At 52.6% G+C, this 26016-nt stretch overlaps 8 protein-coding genes and 1 non-coding gene across 9 annotated transcripts; 4 read left to right on the forward strand and 5 right to left on the reverse strand.

Moving 5' to 3' along the window:
* Window positions 1-128: 128 nt before the first annotated feature.
* Window positions 129-3027, reverse strand: CC1G_11325 (CMGC/CDK/CDK9 protein kinase; the record flags this gene model as incomplete). Its single annotated transcript, XM_001838950.2, has 9 exons — window positions 129-834; window positions 889-1017; window positions 1072-1269; window positions 1319-1545; window positions 1611-1765; window positions 1819-1991; window positions 2046-2193; window positions 2299-2337; window positions 2655-3027. The coding sequence occupies 9 exons, from the start codon at window positions 3025-3027 to the stop codon at window positions 129-131; spliced, it is 2148 nt and encodes a 715-aa protein (XP_001839002.2).
* A 659-nt stretch (window positions 3028-3686) lies between these two features.
* CC1G_11324 (hypothetical protein) lies at window positions 3687-6508 on the forward strand (the record flags this gene model as incomplete). Its single annotated transcript, XM_001838949.1, has 6 exons — window positions 3687-3761; window positions 3820-4436; window positions 4492-5233; window positions 5286-6157; window positions 6239-6347; window positions 6407-6508. 6 exons carry the CDS (start codon window positions 3687-3689, stop codon window positions 6506-6508), a joined length of 2517 nt encoding a protein of 838 aa, XP_001839001.1.
* A 231-nt stretch (window positions 6509-6739) lies between these two features.
* Window positions 6740-7158, reverse strand: CC1G_11323 (hypothetical protein; the record flags this gene model as incomplete). The annotated part of the gene is made up of 3 exons (XM_001838948.1): window positions 6740-6888; window positions 6967-6981; window positions 7047-7158. 3 exons carry the CDS (start codon window positions 7156-7158, stop codon window positions 6740-6742), a joined length of 276 nt encoding a protein of 91 aa, XP_001839000.1.
* A 946-nt stretch (window positions 7159-8104) lies between these two features.
* On the reverse strand, window positions 8105-11877 carry CC1G_11322 (RNA helicase; the record flags this gene model as incomplete). Its single annotated transcript, XM_001838947.2, has 9 exons — window positions 8105-8481; window positions 8555-8779; window positions 8866-9191; window positions 9295-10232; window positions 10322-10438; window positions 10508-10749; window positions 10800-10846; window positions 11029-11622; window positions 11681-11877. The coding sequence occupies 9 exons, from the start codon at window positions 11875-11877 to the stop codon at window positions 8105-8107; spliced, it is 3063 nt and encodes a 1020-aa protein (XP_001838999.2).
* A 949-nt stretch (window positions 11878-12826) lies between these two features.
* CC1G_20245 lies at window positions 12827-12919 on the reverse strand. Its single transcript has one exon. It is a non-coding gene; the product is annotated as a tRNA-His (tRNA).
* Window positions 12920-13314: 395 nt separating this feature from the next.
* Window positions 13315-14979, forward strand: CC1G_11321 (glycerophosphodiesterase; the record flags this gene model as incomplete). The annotated part of the gene is made up of 8 exons (XM_001838946.2): window positions 13315-13363; window positions 13418-13437; window positions 13558-13636; window positions 13824-13939; window positions 14001-14299; window positions 14352-14427; window positions 14482-14557; window positions 14648-14979. 8 exons carry the CDS (start codon window positions 13315-13317, stop codon window positions 14977-14979), a joined length of 1047 nt encoding a protein of 348 aa, XP_001838998.2.
* A 3123-nt stretch (window positions 14980-18102) lies between these two features.
* On the forward strand, window positions 18103-21093 carry CC1G_11320 (hypothetical protein; the record flags this gene model as incomplete). Its single annotated transcript, XM_001838945.2, has 6 exons — window positions 18103-18424; window positions 18483-18554; window positions 18614-18850; window positions 18906-19174; window positions 19227-19663; window positions 19717-21093. The coding sequence occupies 6 exons, from the start codon at window positions 18103-18105 to the stop codon at window positions 21035-21037; spliced, it is 2658 nt and encodes an 885-aa protein (XP_001838997.2). The 3' UTR covers window positions 21038-21093.
* A 537-nt stretch (window positions 21094-21630) lies between these two features.
* CC1G_11319 (hypothetical protein) lies at window positions 21631-23573 on the reverse strand (the record flags this gene model as incomplete). The annotated part of the gene is made up of 2 exons (XM_001838944.1): window positions 21631-23393; window positions 23516-23573. The coding sequence occupies 2 exons, from the start codon at window positions 23571-23573 to the stop codon at window positions 21631-21633; spliced, it is 1821 nt and encodes a 606-aa protein (XP_001838996.1).
* A 1002-nt stretch (window positions 23574-24575) lies between these two features.
* CC1G_11318 (hypothetical protein) lies at window positions 24576-25894 on the forward strand (the record flags this gene model as incomplete). The annotated part of the gene is made up of 3 exons (XM_001838943.2): window positions 24576-25073; window positions 25131-25271; window positions 25337-25894. 3 exons carry the CDS (start codon window positions 24576-24578, stop codon window positions 25892-25894), a joined length of 1197 nt encoding a protein of 398 aa, XP_001838995.2.
* Window positions 25895-26016: the final 122 nt, after the last annotated feature.

Consider the following 26016-nt stretch of genomic DNA (forward strand, 5'->3'; position numbering starts at 1 on the left):
AGAAGCGGTGTCCCAAGTGAATGTGGACCGATAAGGATGTACGTGGAAACCTGGTCCCAAAAGAACCGTATGACAAAACCATAAGTAAAGCCAGCGACAGGAGAGCCAGTAGAAGACTTTGGGAAATGCTATCCATAGTTTAAGCCTCCGTTAGGTGCGTAGCCGTTTCCAGAGCCAGTGCTTGGAGGTGGTGGATGTGGTTGTGGTGGCTGAGGCCGTCGACCAGGCATGGGTACATTCGAGCGAGGTACAGTCCCCAGAGCCACACCACCGCCCAACGGAGCAGCGGGCTTCGGTGGAAGGCTAACGCTGGGACGAGGGGGAAGTCCTGGTCCTCCCATCCTTCCTGGCCCTCCAGGTGGACCAGGAGGCCCATTATGGGGGCCGCGGAAGGGTGGTCGACCACCTGGGTTGGGCGGGAGACTGTATGCACCAGGTCCAGGAGGTCGTGGTCCACCGGGCCCGTTGAATTGAGGCCGTCCTCCAGGATAGGGTCCAGGACCCATGTTGGGATTCATCGGAATACCTCCCGGAGGCCCAGGGCGGAATCCAGGAGGAGGAGGTCCAGACATCCCCGGTGGTGGTCCTTGGTTCATGTTGTACGAACCGGGCCCTGGAGGGTGAGCGTGAGGACCATGTGAAAGAGGAGGTGCGCCAGGCCAGGGACCCGGAGGACCTCGGTGATTGCCTTGTCGTCTCTGCGGATTGCCAGCGGGGGGAGGAAGGCGGTGAGAGGGATCTTGGTATTTGGAAGGTTGGTGGTGTCCCATCATTGGTTGGTGGTTCCGTTGACCGCGTTTATCAAACTCGTGGGACGCTTCATAGACGGGCAGTCTAAAGCATTCAGAGTCAGACATGATTCCAACGGAAGTGTAAAAAGGCTCTTACGTCTTGGGATCAGCAGGTAAGGGGTCGGTCCAGAAGTACTCGTGCTCGAGAGCTTGAGCAGCCGTGATCCTTTCCTTCGGATTACAAACCAAGAGTTTATCCAACAGATCGGCCGTTTCAGCGCCAACACTGAGCGAGGAAAGTCAACATGCCAGCCAAGAGTAACACAATGGACAAGCCAACCTTTCATATGTCATCTTGACCCTGCGGATATGATTACTCTTGAAGTGCTTAACGCCGTCGCATCCGGGCAAGGCGTCGAAATTAGGCCAAGAGTGCTGAGTCGGTGTTCCACACAGGTACCAAATCTTCTCTAGTTGATCCAAATCCGAAGATCCGGGGAGAATAGGGCGGCGGTTGAACATCTCTCCTAACACGCAGCTAAAACCCCTTCAGTCAAGGTGTAATAGGAGAACCAAAAACCACTCACCCAATGCCCCAAATGTCCACCTCACCGCCGTACTGTCTGGCACCGAGCAAGAGTTCGGGGGGACGATACCACCGCGTGACGACACAGTTCGTATACTTTCTGGTCGATCCCCCTTTGGTGATGTTGGTATCAAAGCTACGGGCCAAACCGAAATCGGCAATTCGAAGGTTGCCAGTGTTCGAAATCAGCAAGTTGGCGGCTTTCATGTCACGGTGAAGGATGTGATTCTGTAAAAGGACAAAACGATGGTGATGAGAAAACTGAAGGGGAGATAGGCGTTTTCATTGCCCACCCGATGCATGTATTCAGTGCCTTCCAGCAGCTGCTTCATGTACAGCTTAATCTGGCTGGGCTGCAGCTTCACACGTTCGTTCTCCAGTAAACCGGCGAGATCATGATCCATGTAGGGGAAGACCATATAGACAGATAACGGATCTTTCTCGCTACCTGGGAACACGATGTCATTGATTCTGTAGAGCACGAGCTGCGAGAGAACCTACTTCTGACGACGAACATGTCAAGGATATTCACAATACACGGGTGTTTCAGGGCTTTGAGAATCTTGATTTCACGCAAGGCGGTGACGGGCATGCCTTCCTTTTCATGGTGCATCAAAATGCGCTTGAGTGCGACGGATGCTCCAGTGGCCTTTTGGATGGCTTTGTGAACCTCTCTGTTCAAAAGGTTAAATTTCCAGCAACACAAAAGGGATGAGCTTAGTTCTTACCCGAAAGTACCCTCTCCCAACTTTGTAGTGACTTCATAATCGGATTGCTGTCCGCAGCCAACAAAGACTCGGCCATAAGCCTCCATGTCTTGCTTGTCCGTCCGCTTGGACGCAGTCCGCCGTTTGACAACTCGGATTTTTGGTGGGGCTGGAGGTGGGGCTGGTGGTTTCGGCTTCAGTGACGGCGGTGGAACGGAGGAAAATACAGGTTTGTTCGGAAGAGTTGGCGGCAGGCTTGGACGTTTCACCGCACCAGTGGGCGGTGGGGGAGGGTTATTCATAAGGCGTGGATCTGGAGGAGGGGGCGGGGGTGGAGTATCAGAAGGTGGTCTGGGTTCTATTGGCTCAGACGGCGGGGCGGCAGGTGGAGGCGGAGGTTGGGAAGGCTGTGGAGGTGGGGGCGGCGCGGGAGCAGCGACAGGAGGGAGTTCCGGGGAGCGTGGAGGCGGCGGCGAGCTCGGAGGCTTCGAACCAGGAGATTGTGGACGATAGGAATCGACTCGACGACGATCCGCGTCGCCTCTTCTCGACCATTCACGGTCGTCGGGACGGTAATGGTCGTGAGGCCTATAATGCCTGTCTCTGTCTCTGTCAAAGTCTGGGCGCCACCGGTCGTCTCTGTCTCTATAGCGGTCATAGCCTCTATCTCGAGATCGTGAACGGGAGCGTGGTGGTGTATAACCCCGTTCTGAACTTCTGGAAGGAGAATGGCGGAGGGGAAGACGGTGCCTGTCTCGTCGTGGCGACCTTGAGCGTTCCATTGACCGTCTTGGGGATCTGTTGCGAAAATCTCTATCTCTATAATCTCTCCCGCCGTCTCCCCAAGACCTCCCGCGATTATGGTGGTCATAGGTTGGCTCCCAGTGGTCACCAATCCTCGATTTAGGCTCTGGAGGGCCTCGATTCCGTCGCGAGTCGTCGTCCTTCGTATTTCTGGGTGGTTCAGGGCGGGAGCCGGAGCCAGACGGGGTGCCAAAGACATTTATAGGCTTCACATTGGATGTAGTCGTTTCCGCCTTTTTCTTGAAAGGAAAAGGAACCGGTTTCACTGGCTTTGAAGGAAGAGTTGCAGGTGGTGGCGGAAGGCTGGTCGAAGGTTGCTGGCTAACGGGTGCGCCGTCATCAAGTTCGCCTTCTTCCGGTGGCGACGACGTCGTCGCTCGCTTTGAGGACCTGTCCCTCTGGGGTGAGGCGGACGCCTGACGCTTCATGGCAGTGTGGTCGTCGTCGTTGACGGTGGACAACTCGCCTTTCGACGATGTCATAAATTCAGATGGGTCTTAGTAATAGTGTCCCACGGTCCAATCCTAGCCTCCGGGCGTCTATCGCCAACTGCGCTTGACTTCAACATCCACTTAGACGTCTGCCTTGAACTCGACGCAATATACACCGGAGCTGGCTATGGATCCTGGACCAAGCGTACGGTTTTAAGCCCTTATGAAGCTAAATAGGGATGAACTGTGTTCTTAGTCGTCAAGACATAGACCAGATGATCCAGATAATCACCATCGACCGTCACCAACAGCTCCCCGAATATTAAAACAAGGAACTCGTGCCTTCCCAAAACGTCCAAACCCTAGAGAAGTAAGTAAACAGCTATTGACCCGAAACATCTCCTTATACCCTTTCCACAGATTCTCAATGAATTTGGACCCTCGAATACAAGGCCCTTGGGAGCACCATCGCTCTCAAGAAGGGACCTGGGTCAAATTCTGGGTAAGGACGTCGTTGAACGCGCCAAATTCTGAAACATTCTAACAACCTCCCAGCGCAGAAAGCCATATCTGTCAGAAACGCCCTTCTGTTCCCCCAACCAGGACGCCCGCAGACTACACCAGCTCGCAACCGACCTGAGCCAATCCCATCCCGACTCAAGAATACCAAACCCATACTTCAGCCATGGCAAGAACAGGATCAACTCCTGGAAGAACAGAGACGCAAGCGAAGTAGAGACGAGTTTGGCCACACAGTTGGCAGGATCACTGCAGGAACCAGGCGCGTCCAAACGAAGACGGCTACAACAGATGAACCAGGTCGCGTCCCCAAGAAGACATACCTAGGTCCTAACCTATCCCTCATCAGCGATGGACAAAGGCTAGATGACCCTGACGTGGATATGGGGGACTCTGACAACGATGGAGGGCCCGTTGAGCTCCCTGTTGCTCGTAAAACCATGCCTCGCTGGCGTCGTACCAAGCCCTACCAAAGGAAGGCGATTAGACCACTTCCAGATAAAATCCACCAAAATCCACCCCTCGATGACTCTGATGACGATAGGGGGCTTGTTCCACGCCCTGCTCTTAAAAGCATGCCGCGTCGCCCGCTCTCTGGTGTCAACTCAAAGGGAGTAGACATTGCAGTACCCGCAGCAATGACAAGTTTCAATTCCGAGTGCGTGCCTTCGTCTACAATTCACCCGGATTGTGTCTAAGCATTGCAATGACAGGCTCCCCACTGGAAGGAAGACAGGGCCCGTACGGGCAGCACGAAAGACCAGCGTATCCCTCACACCCGACCCTTCATCAAGCGAAGAAAGTGCCTCTGAAGACGATGCGAGCCAGCACACCGATACCTCTGTAGGACTGCCATCCTCAGATTCTGAACTCGAATCATCTTCCGAATCAGAGAGTGACGAAGAAGACAACGAAGCTGCCCCCGCCTTCAAACGCGAGCCCACGGTGAAGCAAGAGGATGGGGACACTGCCATGGACGGCCCCTGGCATGGCCCCGCCGAACTTATCATCCTAGACACACCACCAAAAATCACTATACCCCTCCCACAAATCGACACTGCCCTAGAGGAAGAAACTCGACACAAGAGTTCCCAATGCCCAAAACTCGTTTGGAGAGCTCTTGAACACCTATTACTCCCCACCAACCGCATGCAAGAAACCCGACAACTCCCCTTCCTGCTTCGAAACCTTCGCAAAGGATTTCTGGGCCGTTGCTCCGAACTAGGCATACCAGTCGGTTCGCGTAAAGGAAAGCACAAGTCTCTGACTGTATACCTGAAGTACGAGGTGGAGGGAGGCGGGAGCGGGAGTGTATACGAGACGAGTATGGAAGGGTGGAGATGCCCTCTATGTTCCTTGCATGGTACCTTTGCCCTCAAAAAGCCTCTGGATTTCCATTTAAAGTCGGACCACGAAGAAATCCGGGTTAAATGGGACCTACAGCACGACGACACGGTGAGATTGAAAAACTTACTCCACCATGTATTCTTGGCTCACCTATTCCCAGTGGCTATTGCGTCTGATACTTCCTCCTCCGCCTCCGGAAGAAGAAACAGGACCCTTCGTTGACGAGGTCGTAGCTCGGAGAGCTAGTGAAGAACATCCCCTTCAATCTCCTGTACTCGATGATCACGAAACAGAAGGACTACATCCCGGAGACGAAAGCCTCTTCCCGTCCGTCACAATGTCACCCCCAACCTCCCCGAGCCCAAGCCTATCTAGAACCACACTCTCTCCCTCTCTATCCAGCAACCGATCCCACACCCGCGTCAGCTTTACCCCCGCCAGTTCTTCCACCCTCCGCTCCACACCCTTCAAGATGGAGGACGAAGAAGACGAAGACGTGAAACCATTCCGCACACCCAGCACAACCACAGGCCTCTCCGACAGGTCAACCACATTCCGTTCTTCCACGGCAACGACCACCGGCCGATCCACCACAGCCGCTACCACCCTCGCCTCGTCGTCCTCCTATCGAAGCTCGGTCCTGAGTACCGCAACAGCCACATCCACAACCCGCACCGCGACCACCGGAACACCCTCTTCCCGGAGGTACCCAACGCCCCCTCCCCCAGACGACCCTCTCGGACCCGTCTCCCGTCGCCCCAAATTCCCCCTCGTATCCGAATACGACGGTCCCACCATCTACTACTCCTGCCGCATCAACCCTTCAAACCACAGTCGTAGGGAAAACGACGACGAACCAACCGATAACGAACCAACCGTCTTCGATTGGCTGGGTACACTCCCACTGGACGACTACGGTTTAATGGACTGGGCCATCCTAGATAAGGAGGAGGAGATCTGGGAAAGCGACGACGTGACTGACGAACAGAAGGTGATGCATGCTCTCTGGGCGAGGTGGATTTTCTTGAACCGGTGGGTGTCCTGCAACAAACACTTTTCTTTTTTTTTTTTTTTTTTTTTTTTTTTTTTGCTCATACACAAGGGTACATACAGACAAAAATTCATCGCAAACTACTACAAAGGAACCCTGGCATTCATCGACTACTATTGGCGGATGATCCACCGTGCGGCTGGGTGGGATGCGTTGCGGTATTGGTTGCTCGTACGTGTCTTCTATCTCATCCCAGCTCCTTCGGCTGATTCATGTCTGAACGCCCCCAGCTGCTCATGGCGAATAGATTCCTAAACGCCAAGGAAGTCGCCAACTTGCTTAAGGAATACGAGAAGAAGACCAATATGGCTGCTTGGGCGCCTCGTTTCTGAGTGCCATTTCTCGACTTGTGTTTTGGATTCTGGAGGCGACCCGGGAGAAGGCCTTCCTAGGCGAGCACTCGCGAATGGCATTTCATCATTAAATCTGACAACACCACAAACACAAAGAAAGCAAGAAAAGCAAAATACATTATAGTAAATACAACAGGGGTATCTTGAAGTTTAAATCTCCAGCACTCGCGACGATGATGACGACAACAACAACATCCAACACGACCACCATTACTTGGTACCAGGGAATTTCTTCCCCGTAGCCATCTTGTACATGGTCGTAATCCCCTTCTTGATCTTCTCGTCTTTAGCCTGTTCAGCCGCAGACTCGTTCTTCTGCGAGCCCTGCTTGAAAATGTGTTCTTGGACAAGGTCGATGGCTGACAGGAGATAAGGGTTAGCACCCGTACAGGTATGATGCCAGGGGCCGGCAAAAACTGGGATGATGGTCTTCTAACCTTTGTCAAGATGGTCTAGAATACAGAGACGCGTTAGTTTCGAATTCCTACATACCCGTCCGATAATTCCAGCAACGTACCCTCTTTCTTAGGTTGACCAGGCACAGTCGACGACGAAGACGACTGCTTGTTGTCCTTCCCAGTCGCAACCTTCAAAGCCTCGTTCATAACTTTCTTCTTGAGGAAATCCATATTGACGATCGAACGGGGCGAATGCCTTGAGTGAGAAGCGAATAGAAGCGGAAGACAACGACGACGGTGAAGGCGAAGACGAGGGGTATTACTACCATCCCTCTGCCAGCCACCACACCTTATATACACCCAATGGTCCACGCTCCGGACATAACGATGAAAACCCAGGTACACAACCGAATCGAAAAAATAAAAAGCTGTGCGCGTGTGTCTTTCAAGCCTCCAATCGCGATCCCTCCGCCACGCTCGATGAACTTCACGTTCCCCAGACTGACAGTCAGTGGGCACACTCGTCATAAAAAGCAGCGCACCGCCCTGGAGACCAAAGGACCCCGCCAGACAGTCCCTCTTGCGGAAACTGAACTAGGACAATACTGGGGTGTTTATGGAAGGCACAAGCATAGCCTTTCAGGGCAAGGCTATGCTCCGCCACCCATACCCTACCATAACTCGCTTCCGTCGCGAGTTGGGAGGGATAAATTTGGGAGCTGAGAAGGCGCAGATCGCTCCTGTAACCTGATACAGAAAGGCGGTGGACAAGAGCGAGACAAAGGGATGTCGAGAACGGGTAGTTGTGACCGTGATCATGAGCCTGCACTGCCCGGCAGTGTAAGTTTGGCAGCGTAACTCGCGCAGTACGAGATGTGAGGCCTGGTATTTTCAGATACCAGCACTTGGAAGCCGCTGGTATACCTGGAGGCAACTGCGCGGACGTAAAGAGCCAACGCTCTATGTTTTCACGATTCATGCAGAGCCCGCCATGCCACCTGTCCGGTTTTCCGGGGCTACAGAAATAGAGGCCGAACTGTCCCATCTCTTTCCCAGCCTTCTCACTCGCCGCGCAGCTTACACAACCGGCCCAATAATCGAATCTCTGTATGAACCATATACATCAGTACACAGTACAACCAACAGCAACAACGCAGCCCTAACAAACTCAAACCCACTACTCATAATCCCTCCAAGGCCGATCAACATTCGCATCCACATCCTCCACAACCTCCATCGCCAACCTCTCAATCCTCCTCTGCAAGTCATCCATATCCGCCTCGACAGCTTTCCGAATCGCCACATCATATCTGAAGGTACCGAGGTTCTCAGGACCTTCAACATTCGGCTCGCCACTAGTAGTACGAGAAGGCCCCGAGGCCGCAGCGAGAGGGGGCAACGGAACCTCGACAGAAGAGTCCCATGGAATCTCAGGCCCGACCCATCCACCATTCCTCTCAACATAATTCAAAAACCCGCGCCAAAGCGGGTCCAGACCCAACACATTCGGGTCGCCAACAACAACGAGGAGGGATTGCGCGCGAGTTATCGCCACTGCAGAAAGACGCGTCAGTCTACCAAGCTCCAAGTTGAAGATCAACTGTGACCAGAAGCAAAGGTTACGCACCATTGAACCTCCTAGGATTAGCAACAAACCCCAACGTATGATGCAAATCATACTCCAAAAACTCCCTACTACTTCGCACAGTAGAGATAATAATCACTTTCCGCTCTTGACCCTGGAACTCTTCCACACTTCCAATCTTCACACTCTCCGCAATAGGTCGGAGAGCCGTACGGAGTTTAAGACATTGCGCGTGGTAAGGGGAGATGATTCCAATGTCGTGGTCGGCTGTCATGTAGTAAATTCGAGGAGGTGAGAGGAGGGTTGTCAGTCTCCAAGAAGTCAATGGAACGAGGGTGTAAAGAAGGACTCACTAATTCGAACATTCCTATCCCCTTTCAACCTCACAACATACTCCTTGACCTGCAGTACCTCCTCCACATTGAAGAAAGAAGGCGACGAAGCCTCCCGAGAATCTTTGCCCGATATCGAATGAAAAATAACGGGGAATTTCGAGCCAGCGTCCGAGTTGGCGTTGGATTGGGAATGGGATCCGGAACGAGGGAGAATCGAAGATGTCAAACAGAACCCCGCTAGTTCATGCGAAGCACATGCTTCAAGTTCACCACCATAAAACCTCTCATTCGGGTACCGCAAAATCCCCTCATGACTCCGGAAGTTCTTCGTCAACTTCACGATACTAGGAACGAAAACACAACATCAGTCAGCATCACAACTAGAACCCAGCCCACCTCGGACTCAAAGCCCGAGATAACCACTATAGCTTAAAAACCAAAACTTACTTTTCGCTCTCCCCACTCTCCCAATGATAACATCCTCCTCCACCTCCCCCAGCACTCATCAACCTCTCCAACAAACTCTTCTCAAACCCAAAATGTCGAGCAATCCCAGAACGAATGATAGGCCCCAACTGATTGGGGTCGCCACATAGCACCCAATTCGGGAAAACCTCCTCACTATCCCGACCCTCATCTCCACCAACAGACTTTTTATTTCCACTAGTACCCTCCCTCTCCCGCTCCAAACCACCAACCAACCCGACAGCACCAACCACAAAGGGCACCAAACTCTCCACCTCCGTCCCCTGGCCAGCCTCATCAACCACAACATGCGTAAAATGGCCCCTCGGGACTCCACCCGTCCCATAAAGAATACAAGACGACAAACAGGTCGTCACTACGACCCGGTAAGAAAGCAGGGTATGCCGTGGAGGGATGGTGAATGTTTCCTCCACAGTTGTCGAGTGAGTGTTGCTGGACTTGGAGGTGGTGGAGGAACGATGTCTAGTATCCCGGCTTGCATAGGCATTGTATCTAGACTGGTTATGCGAGCGGTCCTCTCGCATAGCTGTGCTGTAGGTATAAGGCAAGAGGGAGTCAGGGACATCCCGCTTAGACCGGGAAGGTGCATATAGTCTGAACAAGTCTTTAGGCGTGATCCTAACCCGTGAATCAAAGGCCGAACGGGACAGCTTCGCAGAAGACGACGACAAAGACGTCCCGGAGGCAGCAAGTATCCTCAGCGCAAGCACATCCGCTGCGCTATTACTCGGCGCGCACACCAGAACCTTGGCTGTCGGATCCAAGAAGAGGATCTGCAAGATAGACTCAACAAGCGTCAAAGTTTTGCCCGTTCCTGGACTATTCGCGCATGTCACGAATTCACACGTGGTAGGCGAATAGGCCAGAGAGTGAATGTCGGTCAGTGCGAAGCCAAAGTCCTGAAGAAAGAGAGGACGTACGGTCCAAAAATGATAAAAGGCACTTCAGTCCCCAAAGGCCTGTACACAATCCGATTCACAGCTTCCACCTGCCGCTCATTCGAAGCAATCTTCGGGTTGAAGAACGTCAACCTGGGTCCAAGAGGTGTAGCCCTTTTCTTCTTTGCCACCGTCCTTGTCGAGCCAGCCTCCGCATTGAGTTTGACCTGCGAGGGAAGTGCAGGGAACAACACCCGATCCAAACCCAGCCCCTTCCCTTCCTCCCCACCACTCACCCGATGCATAGCAAGCCACAGGGAAGCCACACAATCCAACATCTGATGCTGCCTCCTCAAAACCGTACGGTTAAGCTTGAATCGGACATTATACGTCGTATCCGTCTTCCCATTCCCTTTCCTATCGGCGGGGAAGGACGAATGGAACTTCATCCCAACCTCATTCTGTCGCACAACGTAGACGTAGCCCTCCCACCACTGCTTAGAGTTTCCAGAGGCTGGTTGGACGAGGAGCTTGTCGCCTGCGAATAATTAGTGCTGACGGCATGGTAGAAAAGGGAAAGCCACGCACCGACAAGCACACTAGGCCTCTTCTCCGCTAATCCAGGAATCGCCAAACTACATCCACGTCAATTAATACGGCGTATATCCCATTACGAGCAAATCGGTACCCACTAGTAAAATTCATTAAACCTCTCGAGCGTCACGCCCGACATATCATATCTCGACAGGTCGGTCCTGGTATAACCGGCATCAGCACCAAGGGCAGAAGAACCAAAAAGCAAATCGGTTAAACGTACTCAGATTTAACCTCCTCATACCACAACAAACTCTTAAAATGCTTCGTATAGCTCTGAATATCGAAGGTCGGTGGGTGAAACTTGCGTATCTGAGCGAGCTTCTGGGTGGTCGTTTTGAACCCTCTAGGCCGATCGTGAGGCACCTCTCCATCTTCGACAACACTGTCAGTGTCGTCGTCCAAGGTCGTTGATAAAGAGTCGTCAAGTATGGCCCTAACAAGCTGCGGAACCTCCGCCTCGCCAAGCGGCACAACATATCGAATCGCCTTGAGCGCGGGAGGAGGCACACCCCCTACCACCTCCACCTGTCCAAGTCCACCCCGGCGCGTATTCCGAGGCACATACGCAGACGAGGGGAGAAGGGACTTGTACAACGTCAACGAAGACGACTCCGAAGGGAGAAGGGTCGTTGTAATCGTACGTCGGATGATGAACTTGCCGGGAGGCTGGGAGGACGAGGAACGGAGGAGTTGGAATAACAACTCGATGGTATCTTCGTATCGCCCGATATGGAACCGCTGGAACGTATATTCCACAATAGCGGGATTGGAGGACGAGATGGGCGCATCAAAATCCGCCGCCTTCACGCTGAACCTACAGTCATATTCCAATCAACTTCGAACTCTACCCATGGCGAGGAGAAACAACGCACCCAGACCTATAAGCCCGCCCAGCCCTCCAACTCACAAAATATGCGTGCACAAGCATAGCCCTTTCCTCTCCCTCCCGATCCTTCGACCTGACAACAACCTCCCTTGTCACACCCCGCTCAGCTTTTTGAAGCTCCAGGCAACCCAAATCGATAACCCCATGGACAGTCAACCCATGCTTGTCCGCTTCAGCCTCCATAATCGTCTGACGCAACTCGTACCGCCTCGTCGCATCCTTGTGGAGCTTCGACGAAAGGTGTCGTGTCCAAGAGGTCGCAGTATGGATCGTAGCGTTGCACGGAACACAGTAGTGTGGTTGTTCCCGAGCCTTGCCTGTCGCATCGTCGCTCGAATCGGCTGCACAGTCCGCTTGGTGTGGTGCAGAACTCCATTCCCGGGCCTGCGAGGAGGATGCGGATGAATCGCCAAGTGGTATAAAACCAGGCGAATCAGCATATGGCCCAATATCCGGCGACACATTCTGTCTCGCAGCACATTCGAGGTGTTTCTTGCTGGCCGTATGGTGGTACCAGCTGCTAAACCCGATCGTGCGTCGACAAATTGGACAATACGCGACATCTGCGTCACGACTTGGTGGTTTTGTCATTTTCGCCGGCAGAAGAACAATCTAAAGGAGTCCTGGAGAGAGCTGGGAGGATCCAAAGGTCGGCGTGTGGTGGTCACACGAGGCTTGTCCAATGATTTCATGTATGTAAACGGACCCCAAAGTCGTTGCCGAGCGACGTGCAGGGTCTCCAAGGCTTGATACTGGTCTTCTGGCTTCGCCAGCATTTTGGCTTCGCAGGTTGGTGGCGCACATACAATTTACATGACAATGGCTCTGATTCTGAAGTCCATCTGGCTTCAATCAGGTTGGTTGCCGGTTGATCCGGAAGTCTCAAGTTGCCAGGACTCAGGAGTCCCCAGCTTTACTAGTACTCGGTCAACTCGCAACCTGGAGAGCACAACTCTGCCCAATGCTAACATGACGTTCAGGCCAATTTGTGACGCCCATCCCGGAAGGTGAACTTTAACCTCTATGTTAGGGCTAGTTCCTAGACGTATCTCACCACGAAGAGACAAAAATAAAGTGTGATCCGTGGAGGCAGCGGGGGAAAAAGAACAAATACGCCTGACTATACATGCATTGTCCGTAGCTGGAATCGAACCAGCGGCTCTTCGGAATTGATCGCCCAAAGGCTCTCCACAACGAAGTGATTTAACCCCTAATCGATACGGACGGACACCAACTGAGAGACCTTTCGTTACTTGACTTGGTGTCACCCCGATCTGCCGGGCCCACAGATCCCTTTCCGCCAGATTACTAATCTCCACCACCTTCATCCTCTGTTTCGAAAATCCAACGAGAATCAACGCTTTGGTTCAACGTTCAACTGGATATGTTACTAACGATGTCATAATCTGCTCTCAATCTCGGCGGCCGGAATCATAATAAGTAACGCGTCGAGGCGGCACCCCACAGGCTGTGTCCATCGCGTAACCCTGCGAGATCTCTCACAGTCCCTCGCTTATACTATCGTGCTGCGACGGCCCTGCTTCTACTTCCAATAGCCTCAGGACAACCTATCTAGACTCGCTGGCACAAGCACCAGCAGACAGCTACGACTATTCAACCATGAAGCCAACCGCAAACAACGTCTCAATGACCAGACCCAAGCTGCCAGGTTGGGGTCCTCTACATCCTGTTTGACGGTACTCGTCCTGACAGTCGATAACAGAATGTTGGGGTCATCGCGGGGTATGTTCACCATCCACCCCTGGACTCTCTCTTCTTCGTTCACAGGCTCACTCTCTATCGTCCCCTTTGCCATGCACTCCTGCCTGTACCGCACCTTGACCGGTCTATGCTACCTCCTAGGCGTCGGCTGCGTTCCCAGAGAACACCCTCGCAAGCTTCGAGAAAGCCGTAGCAGACGGCGCTGAAGGCATCGAGACAGGTGCGCCCTTCAAACTCCTGAAACCAATAGACCGACCACTGACCTTTATCAGACGTCCACGTATCCAGGGATAATGTTATCATTATGTTCCACGACCCAGACTTGTCACGTACTACCCATTCAACTGGTTAGTCGCCCTATAGCCCTCTGGAGGAAGTTGAAGCACTCAATTCATTCCTCACCACAGGCAAGATCAAAGAACGAGACTGGTACGGCCCAAACGGAATGCAACACCTCAAAACACGCAAAGAACCAGCACAATCTATCCCCACGTTCGCAGAGACCGTCGAATTCCTTATGCAAGTACGTCCATCCTCCCCACTATCTTCCTCACCCCCAACCCAAACTCACCCCCGCCCCCCAGCCCCAAAACCACCACGTCTCCCTCAACATCGACGTCAAAGCCCTCAACGACGCCCAGCACCTCTTCACACTAATGAACGAGATTATCACCGCCCAACCAAACTGGGAAACCCTCCTCGCCCCGCGCATCCTCCTCGGCCTCTGGCACCCCAAGTTCCTGCACTACGCCAAGACACTTTTGCCATACTGCAGGAGGGGGCATATAGGGTTCAGTACGTGGCTTGCGAGGGAGTATTTCTGGGACGATTGTGAGAGCTTCTCGATGAAGATGACGGTGTTGGGCACTAGGGATGGGCAGAGGTACGTCCCTATTATGCGGAATCCTTGTTGGAGAAATGACGGTTTTGCATAGGTTCATCGAGGACTGTAAGAAACATGGCAAGGAAGTGATGGTGTGGACTGTCAACACCCCAGAGGAGATGGTCGAGGTACTTCCCCCTTCCCTTGCCTCCACCACTCCATCTCACACGCTTTCAATTCAGGCATGTCGATGGGGCGTCGACGTCATCCTAACAGACTTCACAAAGGACTGGTTAGAACTCCGTGAACGTCTGCGATGTACGTACCCTTCATCCGTCCTTTCGCCTCGATCGCCCCGTATTCCACATTTTTACTCAAGTACTGACCTTCCACTGCTCCTTCCACCAGCGGACTACGAAGCCCACCTCTCCACCCACCCGCGCTCCTTCTACTACTCCAATTTCAGATACTGGACACCGACAGTCTGGTCCCTCCACTACCTCGCCAAATCGTTCCTCGAGCGGCTGGGAGGACCATTCGACCAGCAGCCGTCGCATACCTCCACCGCGCCTGGCACCGTTCAAGACTCCAAGTCCGATGCCATTCAAGACCAAGATCAGGATCAAGATACCCAAACTGCTATCTCGAAACATATCGAACCCATTATTACCCAACCTACTCTTCCACTCCCCGATGCGGTGGAGGGTAGGATGCAACAGGTTTCTGGGCTGACAGCATAGAGCACGAGCCTATACACCCCAAGTTCGGCAGTAAAAATTATACCTTTCAGTGCGCTCGTGTCAGCACTATCGAATGGTGCAAAAATTCCAGCGAAATAGGAAGGTAGCTTCGTGCCAGAGGCGTTCCGGGACGAAGACCCAGAAATTCAAGGATCTGTAAAAAAAGTGTGACGCGCGGGAGCGGGGCTCGCCGCTCATGCTACTGTCCCTCACCAGGACATCGGTTTCACCACCTTTTCGGTTTGCCCCCCTTCCACTCCTCTGATCGTCATGAAATTTGGTATATAGGTGTTTTCTGCAACTCTGAGTATGGATATGTACTTTAAACGAAGGAAAACGAAGGGGAACAAGTGAAACCGAACGAGGAGGAAAAATCGCGCCCATCAGTACCATCACCCGCCATCAGCGAATGGCGTGTCCTCATAGGCTCGTACGCAGCGGAGTTGAGAAATTTTGATGAATATCAACATCAAACCGAAAGGATGGTGAAAACGATGTCCTGGTGAGGGACAGTAGCATGAGCGGCGAGCCCCGCTCCCGCGCGTCACACTAGTAGCAGATACTGATTCTGATACTGAAATATTATGTAAGCGATCACATGTGAGGTTTGCGTCTGCCATTTCGGAATCGACGCGCTCGCGCGCTTACCACACGTTCTTTGCTTTCTACAAACTGAATTCACAAGGATTGAATAGCTAGAGCCACGTACATAGAGCCAACGAGTGTTTTGGAGCCCGTTCTACAGGAGAATAAGATTAAATGCTACCTCATCAAGACTATAACCACACACCAAAGTTTCGATGGGTATTTGCATTCCTACGTCAATTGTATGGTACTAACTGTTCCAGAACCTAAGTAGTATGACCTCCGCTAATTATACAGATGTCTATGAGGAGTCTGAGCTCCTTTCAAGGAAGTGGACAGCTTGAAAGTGAGTGTTTTCGCTGCAGGTATGCCACCGGACAGGGTTGATTGATCGCATCATATTCTCGCCGCCGACCGAGTATCTTCAGCAGCAACCGAGTACACAGCCAGAACACAGGGTTGAGCGCGGGATAACCCACCAGTCGCGATCCCAGGTTTAACCCAGGATGCACATTTCTTAACTTCAGCACACTCATCCCAGGCTTATGCAGCCGTCGCATGTGCGGAAGTTAACCCCATCATAGCCAGAGGTTCAAGCTTTGTCCAGCCAAGACCATAATAAAATTTCCTTTTGCCGGGTCCCCCCGTTGCTCCTGCAGGTTTCGAATGCCACGAAAATACTTAGATCGAGAAGGATATACTTGAAAAAGAATGAAATAAGCATGCTACATAATACATCGTATGAATCGTCCACAGATGCCTATCCAAACCACGATACCTAGAAAAATGTGTCAGCGCTGACAATCCATGTGTGCCCTGGACGAACGTCAAACATACCTAATATTGCGCTGCATACCAGGCTGCCCTGGCAACTCACGATACCTGGAAATAACCGTGAGCGCGTCAGCAATGGTGGTTTAGAGAAGCGAAGACAAACATACCTGGAGTTGACAGGCTACAGTACTCTCTTCCCAGCAATCCTTAGGCGATAATCGAGCACGGAGAATAGACGAGGAACTACTGCAAGACAGTCAATTCAGTGTACGGACTTGGAACTTAAACTAAGAGAGGGCTCACCTGAGACCCGAGCAAAACTCACTGGCGTCGCCGTGCCAAAGTCTGCGAACGTGGCGATCGCGAAAAAGTCGTCAGCAAGGGCACATTCAGATTGTCGAGATGCGTCGCTTTACCTCCTTCGCTCATAACCAGATATTCATTCGATAAGAAAAGCCTGAGCGGACGCTCATATGTGAACGGATGGGCCGCGGCGTGGGTGGTGGTGGTGGTGGTTCAGAACAGAAGAACGCAAGTTCTGAGTACAAGTCGAACATGTTGGTTTTCGAACTTCGCGCACGTGATCGTGAAAAGTCAGATTGGGCCTTCAACTTGGGACAACGAATGGTCAAGACTTTAAGCGACAGCGCCCACCCCCAGGCCTTGGGACAACGAATGGTCAACCCAGGTTTTTTCAACGAATATTATGTTCGGGACAAACCATTGAAATTGGCACAGGGGTTGTAACGGAAGTTCACCCGCGCTTATAATATCGCTGGATGCACGAGGTTGAACCCGATCACATCCCGGGGGTCAAAAGGGCGACTCAATTCTAAAAAGCTCATCAGGCTCAAACGAGGCTCAAACTTTCAATGAGAGAAAAAGGGAATTCTGTGATGGGAATGACGCGGTCATGTTGCTTGGCCTGACTGGCCATTGTCGAGTCTACATAGAGGAAGAGGGTCAGAATTTAAGCAATAACGCGTTGTTGGTGTTTTAGACCTTAGAAATATTGAATATCCACGATTAAAATGTCGATAGATAGAGAGGAAAAGGTGTATACTTGGTTAGACGCTCAGGATAGGGACAGGCCGCAGAATCCGCCAAGCTGGTCGGCACTGCGGCACCACGCTCTCCCCATCACAGAATTCCCTTTTTCTCTCATTGAAAGTTTGAGCCTCGTTTGAGCCTGATGAGCTTTTTAAGAATTGAGCAGCCCTAAACTCTCTTTAAACCCAACTCATCCGAGCCTCGGATGAGCTGGGGCCATACGAATGCTTGGGTGTGTAGCGGCCAGTAGCAGAGCCCGTTTAGGCAGTTTCCTACGGGTTTTCCTATTAGTTTCCGGCCATCCCGTGCAGTAGCAGGCATCACCGGGTCATGATGGCTCGATTAAGGAAACTCGCTAATAATGAGCGAGAAATAGCCAAAATGAGCGCAGCTTTTCGCTCACGCAATTGGGAGCTCAGACGGCAGATCCTGCGAGCTCTACTGCTTGTGACCCTCTCATAACTCCCTCCCTCTCTTCCTCTCTTTCCCTCTCCTCCTTCCCTCCTTCCTTTTTTGGGAACTTTTATTTTTTATTTATTTAATTAGTTTCCAGCTACCAGCATGAGCGACGAGCCTAGCGGCGGCAACATTTGCGCAACAGCAAGGTCCGGCAGTCGCGGCAGGTGGCCCCTTTTCATCTAAAATTGGCCGGCTAGCCCTCTACATAAGTATGTAGTACCCAGACGCGCATCCTGGATTCCCCGGACTATCATCATGAACCCGACCACGCCCAACGCTGCCGACCAAACCACCGGGGACTTAGACCAACTTCCCGACCACTGGACCGAGGAAGAGCACCAACAGTTCGACAATCTCATATGTAACGCGATGGCCTTGGATCCGCACTTGCTAGAAGACGACGACCCAATTCCCTTCCTAGCCGGACTCCTTGCGCATGTCCTAACCCAAATCAAAAATAGGACTAAGAAAGCCATCAACAGCACACCCGAGGACCTTCTCCTCCACCACCCGCCATTGAAGGATGCTTTGCAACAGGCATGGCGCACCAGGTCGTTCAAGAAAATCCGTAATCTCAGTGGGTTCATTTGAAACCCACGCTCGGTCGTTTTTCCTAATACCTGCGAATCTGCCAGAAATCCTGAGAAAGCAGGGATCTCCTATCATCGGCGTAGAGACAACGTTCGCTTCGGCACCTGGCTACACAGGTCTGTTTCCCTCGTTCTGATTGTGATTTCAGAATCGCTCATGAATCTGCCCTGTACAGCGACTTTTCATTCGTGGAAAACCCCCTTCCGAGGTTCAGCGGATGCTACCTTGCTCGCCGTCATCAAGGCCTACCTTCAATGGACGCAGACCTTGCGAGGCATTAACGGTGCCCCTTATTCGAACCTAGTGCCCATCATCAACTCCTCCGGTACGGGCAAGTCTAGAGTTGTAGACCAACTGGGAAGGAGTGGTTCCTGCTTCGTCATTCCACTATGCCTTCGACGTGGAAATGAAGGTAAGTCGTCTGTCTGGGTTGCATACTTCGACCTTATTAACTCGTTCCAACGTAGGCTATCCACCCCCGGATTCTAAAATTCGGGACTGGCTCCTTAGTGCAGAGAGGAGTACTGCACAACCCGCTGGGATTGCTGCGGCAGCGTTCCTCCGGGCTTTGCTCAAGACCGCAACGGAGGCCATACAGGCTATCCTGTCCGAGGTTCCGCTCGGAGCAGCAGCCAATACGCGGTTCACACAAGAAATGAGCGATGGTTCCTGTTTCGGAACTCACCCGCGTTATCGAGAGGAGTTCTATGAACGCGTTACCACTTTAGCCGAAGAGGTTCGCCCTTGAATTCTATACGCATTCGAACTCTAACCTTTTTTCTTTGAAGTACAAAGCGGAATTCAGCGACGCAGAACGCTTCAATCTAGAAGACAACACGTCTGTCAACGAAGCAGCTGTATCCTTGCTGTCCCTTCTTGGAGAGGATGCAATCGCCGTCTTATCCTTTGACGAAGCCCATGAGCTTGCGTTGCCAAATTTGTCCGGTCCATCGAGTGTCACAATGTGGGCGCAGATTAGAAAGGGGCTACGCGCGGTCAGGAAGTTGAACGTGGTTGGACTTTACCTTTCCACCTCTGGCAAATACAAGCGCATTGTTCCAGAACCGGATATCTCCTCGCGCGTGCTGAAGGAAGAGAGGATCCTGTTACCTCCCTTCACCGAGCTCGGGCTCAACCAGCTGGCTCTCCCCCTTTCCTCAGATGGCCCCATCACTTTGCAAGAAGTCACCACCCTCGAGTATGTTGCTCACCTTGGTCGCCCTCTGTAAGTGTGGAACGAACCTAACCGAAACGTTTGAGCTAATCCGTATTCTGCAGCTTCGCTACCAGATATGATGCGGGAGACGATACAGTTCGATCTAATCTTCTCGAGTTCGCCCGCCAAAAATTGGTCTCCACCAGCGAAAACGACGAGCTCAAAGTATTGGGGTGCATCGCTGTGCGTTTTGCTGTCGAGTTCCGTGCCAGCGCGTTGGACGAGAAGCAAGCGGACATTGAACGGACTCTAGTGGAGAACCATATGCGGTACTGCGTAAAGGCTGATAGTCGTCTTCGCATGATCACCATCGCCCCTTCGGAACCTCTACTGGCCGAGGCTGCATTCGAGCAACTCTGTTACTACGAAAAGAGGGCCAAGGTTCTAGCTGTTGTCGCAAATAACATTAACAGTTGGGGAGTCGACAAGGGGGTTATGGGAGAATTTGTGATGAGTATGATATGGATGGCAGCGAGGGATGATCTGGTGGTCAGGAAAGCCCACACTCTAGACAGACGGCCCTGGAATCCATACGGACACAGCGTCGTCACCGTCAGCGATTGGATGAAGCAACTCCTCCCTGCCATGCACCACTCAGACCTCGACGACATGCTCCCCTCCATCGGCGAAGGCGCCCCATTCACCCAAGCTTTCGCAGAATGCCGCATCTGGTGCAACCACTTCATCCAGGTCCAAAGCTTCAGCATCCTCAACACCCGATTCCTATGTGCACTCCTCTCAAATGGAATCGGCGTGCTCTGCGCACGTGGGCAGCCTGGAATCGACATGCTCTGGATCGGGCTGCGAGGCGATGAAATACGGGAAGACAACCTTGTGCTGATCCTAGGCCAGGCCAAAAATGACCGATGCTTCACTGCCAACCCAGATCGTGTCGTCCTGGACACTATGGATCCCATCAACCTGCGTATCTGCGATCCTAACAGGTCGATTCCTGTTATCCGGATGGTGTTCGCACTGGCCTCAGAGAAGCCCGGAGTGACGCTTTTAGCCCCCCCTACGCGACGGTCTCCTCGGGCAAAAGCATCCCAATTCACCTCGTACGACTTCTGGTTCGCCGGAGCTGGTCCTTCAACCTTTGGATGCGTGACCAGTGAAGATGCCGTGAACTACGGCGACCTGCTTGCATCGTCGCGCAGCTTGGATCCCTATGACCCACTGGCTTACACTTTACCTCCAGGCGCAGAGCAGTTAGAGGGGGTACAAGCGCTGGAGAAACAGATGAAGGCGGTCACAGAGATGCGGCTCATGATGCAACGGGCGGCTAACAGTATGAGGATGGGCTTTGAGCCCCATTTCCCTACCTCTTGGCAGCGTCGTTTGTTCCGGCGGGAGGATTCAGAGGAGCCGCATCTTCCACACTAGGAACTGTTGTACTGTAACCAAGGATGAAGGAAGCACCATAGCTTATGACAACCTCGGATAAACCGACGTGCTTCGCGAGTTGGGTTAACGTTGTAGGCTGACTCCGAAGACTCTTGGTGGTCTCGATACTAGCAGTGTCGGGCGATACATTGTACGACCTTCGGGCCTCGGCATTGGTAAGTAGTAAGTACGTGGCAAAGAGGCAAGGGGACCCTCCAAGGGAAAGTATTACTCGTCCAAGTCTGAGTTCGCCTGGGAGACTTAGACTCGAATCAACGCAGAAGAAAAGGCAATAATAATACACAGCTGGTACAGCAAAGAACATTCCTGCAAGAGATAAAGATGTACATGTACAAAAACATTAACGCAAATGATAGCGATACCAGCCCGAAATCCATGTCAAAAATAGCGGTATAAAGGAGTGACAATGAGTAGTCGGAGCAGCAGTAGACAATGCAAGTGCAGGTGCAAGAAAGAAAGAATAGGTCAAGTCATAGATGGACGTGGTAAACTAGTAGTAGAAAATACCGATGATACCTCCTCCGCCGATTCAGGAATAAAGATAGACAAGAACGCTGGGCCGAGACCATCGGTCATCGTCTACCACTCCTCGATCCCTGCTGCTGCGGGTCAACACCAGGCGGCAAATCAGGCATCAGATAATGCAACTGCTTCCCCTCCGTCACAACTCCCCCAGGCCCGAAACTACTCTTATGTGCCAACGTCTCCCCACCATCCGCCGTACCCGGCCTCGAGCCATTCGCTCGCGTCGTATAATGTCCTTGCGCCCTCGAACTCTGGCTGCTATCGCGTTCAAGCGGGGAAGGGGTAGTAGAATGAACACCCAGCGAAGACGTTGAGGCAATCTTGGGCGAGGCTGTTGCATTTCCAGTCGCCGTCGTCGTGGGCATCGAAGCCATAATCTCCTCCGGGTCATACGCCGGCACAGGCTTCCTCTTCCTCCCTCCAAACGAATTCCTATTCGCCTTCTTCGCATTCACCTCTGGCGACGTCGTCCTACTCCCAACATCAGGCGACGTCGGGGGCGAAGATCCCGCCGCAGGGCTCAGGTTATACCCCGCGGGGTGCGTAGCAGATGTTGCAGCAACAGATGACGACCTTGACACACCTGTCGAATCAGGATAGGACGGCCTGCGCTGATTCGTGATCCCACCACTACCAAATACGTTCGCACCAGCCCCTCCTCCATATCCAGAATTATACCCATACCCATATCCATGCCCAAACCCATCCTCCGCAGGCAACCCCAACCCTCCATCATCTCGTGCCCGATGGTGCAAAGTCGGGAGATTAGCCAAAGCCATAGCATCGTGGTCTTCATACGTCGTCGCAGCGCTGTTCTTCCGACTCGAACTTCTACCGCCGCCAAACTTTTCTTCGGACGATGAGGCAGTGGCACCTCCTACTAGGACCCCGAAATCCCTGAACCCTTCTTCGGTGGAGCCGCCAGAAGGGTCCGGGGTCATCAACATGGGGCCTGTCGACCCACTTTTAGAATGGCCATGCGGGTGCGTTGAATGTGAATGAGAGCGCGAGTGCGAGTGCGAGTACTGTGGGTGTGGATGTGGGTTCGTCGACCTCGACAACCTCCTACTCCTCTTCTTGCCGCTCCCATCCGAAGCCTTCCCCCCACCTCCACCAATCATATTAAGCCCAGCCCTCGAGTCCGTAGACGACAACCCATTCCATCCCTTCTTATTACCACCTCCCTTCTTCGATCCTTTACGGTTGCTCCTGCGTCGGAGAAGGAAGAAGACGCCCACAAAGGCGATGAGGACTGCGAGAACGCCGAGGACGATACCGACGATCGTCCCAGTATTAATTCTCGGTTTTGTAACTCCCCCAACAGGGTCTGCTGATTCCGACGCTGAGGGCGAAGGATCGGGGGACGTGAGAGGAGGTGTCTCCGTAGGACGGGACTGCGTGCCCGAGGTTCCAGACGCTGGAGGCGGTGTACTGCTATCCGAGGGTCGCGGCGTGGACGGAGGAGCAGTAGGACTAGGTCCCACAACACAAGACGTATCGCTCCCCGCATGGACTTCGAACATCGCCGACTCTTCACTGAAATCCAGAGAAGGAATCGTCGCTGAGAGAACGTAGTTCCCAGGTGGGACGTTGACGCTCAACCAATCAAACTCTTCAGCAAACGGGATTATCGATTCACTGAGCGTCCGAGTGAAAAGCTCCGCGCCGCCAGTAGGGACACCGACGACAGAAAGGGTGAGGAACGGTGTCGCGGGGTTGGGAGGACCGTCGTAGAACCAAGTGAACGTAGTCGACGTGCATGTCGTCAGATTTTGAATCGAATTGAAGAATAAAGTAGGTTCGTCGGGGCCTGCAGAAGTTCACGATTGAGTTCGAAGACGTCCGATGGTTGTAGCAAGTAGTATAGTTGCAGAGCGCGGGTTCGATTGAGGTAAGCGATGGTGAATCTGGAAGGTGTGGAAAGGGACGAACCTTGTCTTCCTTCAAGCCTCGTAACATAACCATGTGTTCCTCCAGTGAAGAAGGCCATGGTTAGCAGTACAGGGACGAAGATCGATGAGCGACCCATGATCATACCCAGTCGGGGTTCCCACCTTCAACGGCTCCGGCGCTGGCCAGTCCTCGACGGAGGGTGCGTAATTCTGCAGCGACGTGGCAGGGCGACACTCGGTAAACGGTCGGCCTCAGCCAGGAACCTAGAAACCCCTGTTGCAAATGGGAGGGTTGGTCGTCCAGGTCGTTCTAGTGGGAAACCGCTCGTTAAGTGGGATGGAGACGGGGAAAAACAAGGTCGCTTACGATAGGCTCTAAAGCCACCTGATAGCCATGCTGGCACCTGCACCACAAACTACTTATATCACCCGTGGTCACACTAAACGAGCGTGGCATCAGGAATGGTTATCGGTCCCTTTAGAGATAACTCTCGGGGTACGGTTGGGGAAATCCAAACCACACCCAGGCCGTTCAATATCCTACCTACCTGTGGGATTGTAACTGCAATAGTTGTTGTCCAATAAAACGACTAGCTCCTCACCTACTCCTCACCTGTCGTCGTACCCGGCCCTTCGATTTGGGGAACCTGTTGTGTTTTTACACGGTGAAGACCTCGACCGTGGTCATTTCAAAGTGCAGGGGCCAGTGGGAATGTTCACGTATGGTAGTGAGTGAGGTCTGGAGGTAGGCCTCCGTTCGACGACATGGCTGCTACCTGGCGTGAAGGTGGACCACACAGGCATCCCTTGTTATTTCATGATACGACCGTTGGTGTAGCAAGTGCCGATACACTGAGTACCTAGTAGGTGGGACTTCGTCCTACCTGTAGGGGTTTTTTTAAAAAAAATATGGACAATATATGGTATAAGGCGAAAAGGCGTTAGGCCTGAAACCGTGGAAAGGCGGTGACTGAGGTGGGGGCTTGATCGGAGGCGAACTGGATAAGGCAGGAGGATGACCGTCTCTGACAAAGATGAAACTTTACATTTGCTTTTGAAAGGCAGGTGGGGCTTCTACTTCTAGGATCCCTCCCACAGCTATGGCTCCCACAGAAATACGAGTCTTCGCAATGTTTCCTTGCACAGTGGGCCTTGGGCCCGATCTCAGTCTCGACACTTCCAACTGGCGCTGGTTGCACTGGCTCACCTTCCCATCGAAAACCCTCTCATCGCTCCAGCTCGCACATAGACCCTACAAATGGATCCGCTACGCCATCGGTGTCGTTATGGGAGCGGAGGGCCACCTTTCTCTCAGCCCCTCCACGCCCAATATTACCATTGACTACAATGCCCTCCTCCTCCCCTCCGAGTCCACCGACCTTTACTATCATAGAGACAACGAGGAGAAAAAAAGATTCTCTCCGCTCGAACCTAGATTCCGGGGAACGAGGATCACCTCCAGCGCTGCTACCCCTTGGAGATCTGCCTTTCGTGAAGATGTTGCAAGGCGAGATGGTGGGACGTGCGTGTTGTCAACGGACCATCCTGACGAAGTGTGCGATGCGGTGCATCTTGTGGCCCATAGCAAAGGCGATACCGTGCGTCATTATTTCTGCTTAGTATCAGAAACCCAGTCTTATTCCAAATGGTGAAAGTACATTGCAATGTATACTCAACACCGCAATCGAGACCCCACTGGAGGCGATATCGTAGAGGAGATCGACAGTGTCCGGAACGGTCTCTTTCTCAACAAATTCACACACGCCGTTCTGGGTACTCATATTGCGTTCTTGCCGGTATGTATAGTACACCAGTACCGTCATTGAGCAATCGTTACACTAACGATCATCTCAATGGGCAGACTCCCAACTTCGCCATGACCACTGAGGACATCGATCCCACTGCGTCACCAACAGAGAAAAGGTGCACGGTACATGCTTTCCAGCTTGGCGCTCCGGGCGCTTGGTTTGGCCACGATAACACCATCTCTTCGGGCTCCGCACTACGGATTTCCGATATTGATTGGCCGCCAGCCATTCTCTTCGACATCGTATATGCTGACGCCGTACTTGAGAGTTTCGGTACCGCGGAACTGAAACAGGAAATGACTTCGGCGGCTTGGAGCAACATTTTCTACCCAGATGGAATCACGACCACAGTAAGCCGAGATTACAAGGTGATGACAGAGGAAAGGGCTGCTACCAAGATAAGAGAGCAGAACCAAGCAATGGAACGTGGAACACGGCACAGAGCTCGCGGAGGTCCAGACAGATTGGAGATCATGGCTGTGCCATTTATCCTGGTGCCGCCGGACCAGCTGCGGGCAGTATTTAGAGAGGCAAACGAGAGAGCTGAAGCGGCGGAGCAGAAGCGTGTACGGGAGAAAGTCGGTAACTGGATGAAGAAGATTACTACATAGCATGTAAGACTCGATAAGACAACCAAAGAGGACAATACATAATACGCACAGAATAAGACGTCAAATTGGGGCATCTCGGCATTGGCGAATCCCCTCAAAGAGTCGAAGAATCACAATTCATA

This window comes from Coprinopsis cinerea (assembly GCF_000182895.1).
Source record: "Coprinopsis cinerea okayama7#130 chromosome 11 map unlocalized cont3.11, whole genome shotgun sequence".
Lineage (NCBI taxonomy): Eukaryota > Fungi > Basidiomycota > Agaricomycetes > Agaricales > Psathyrellaceae > Coprinopsis > Coprinopsis cinerea.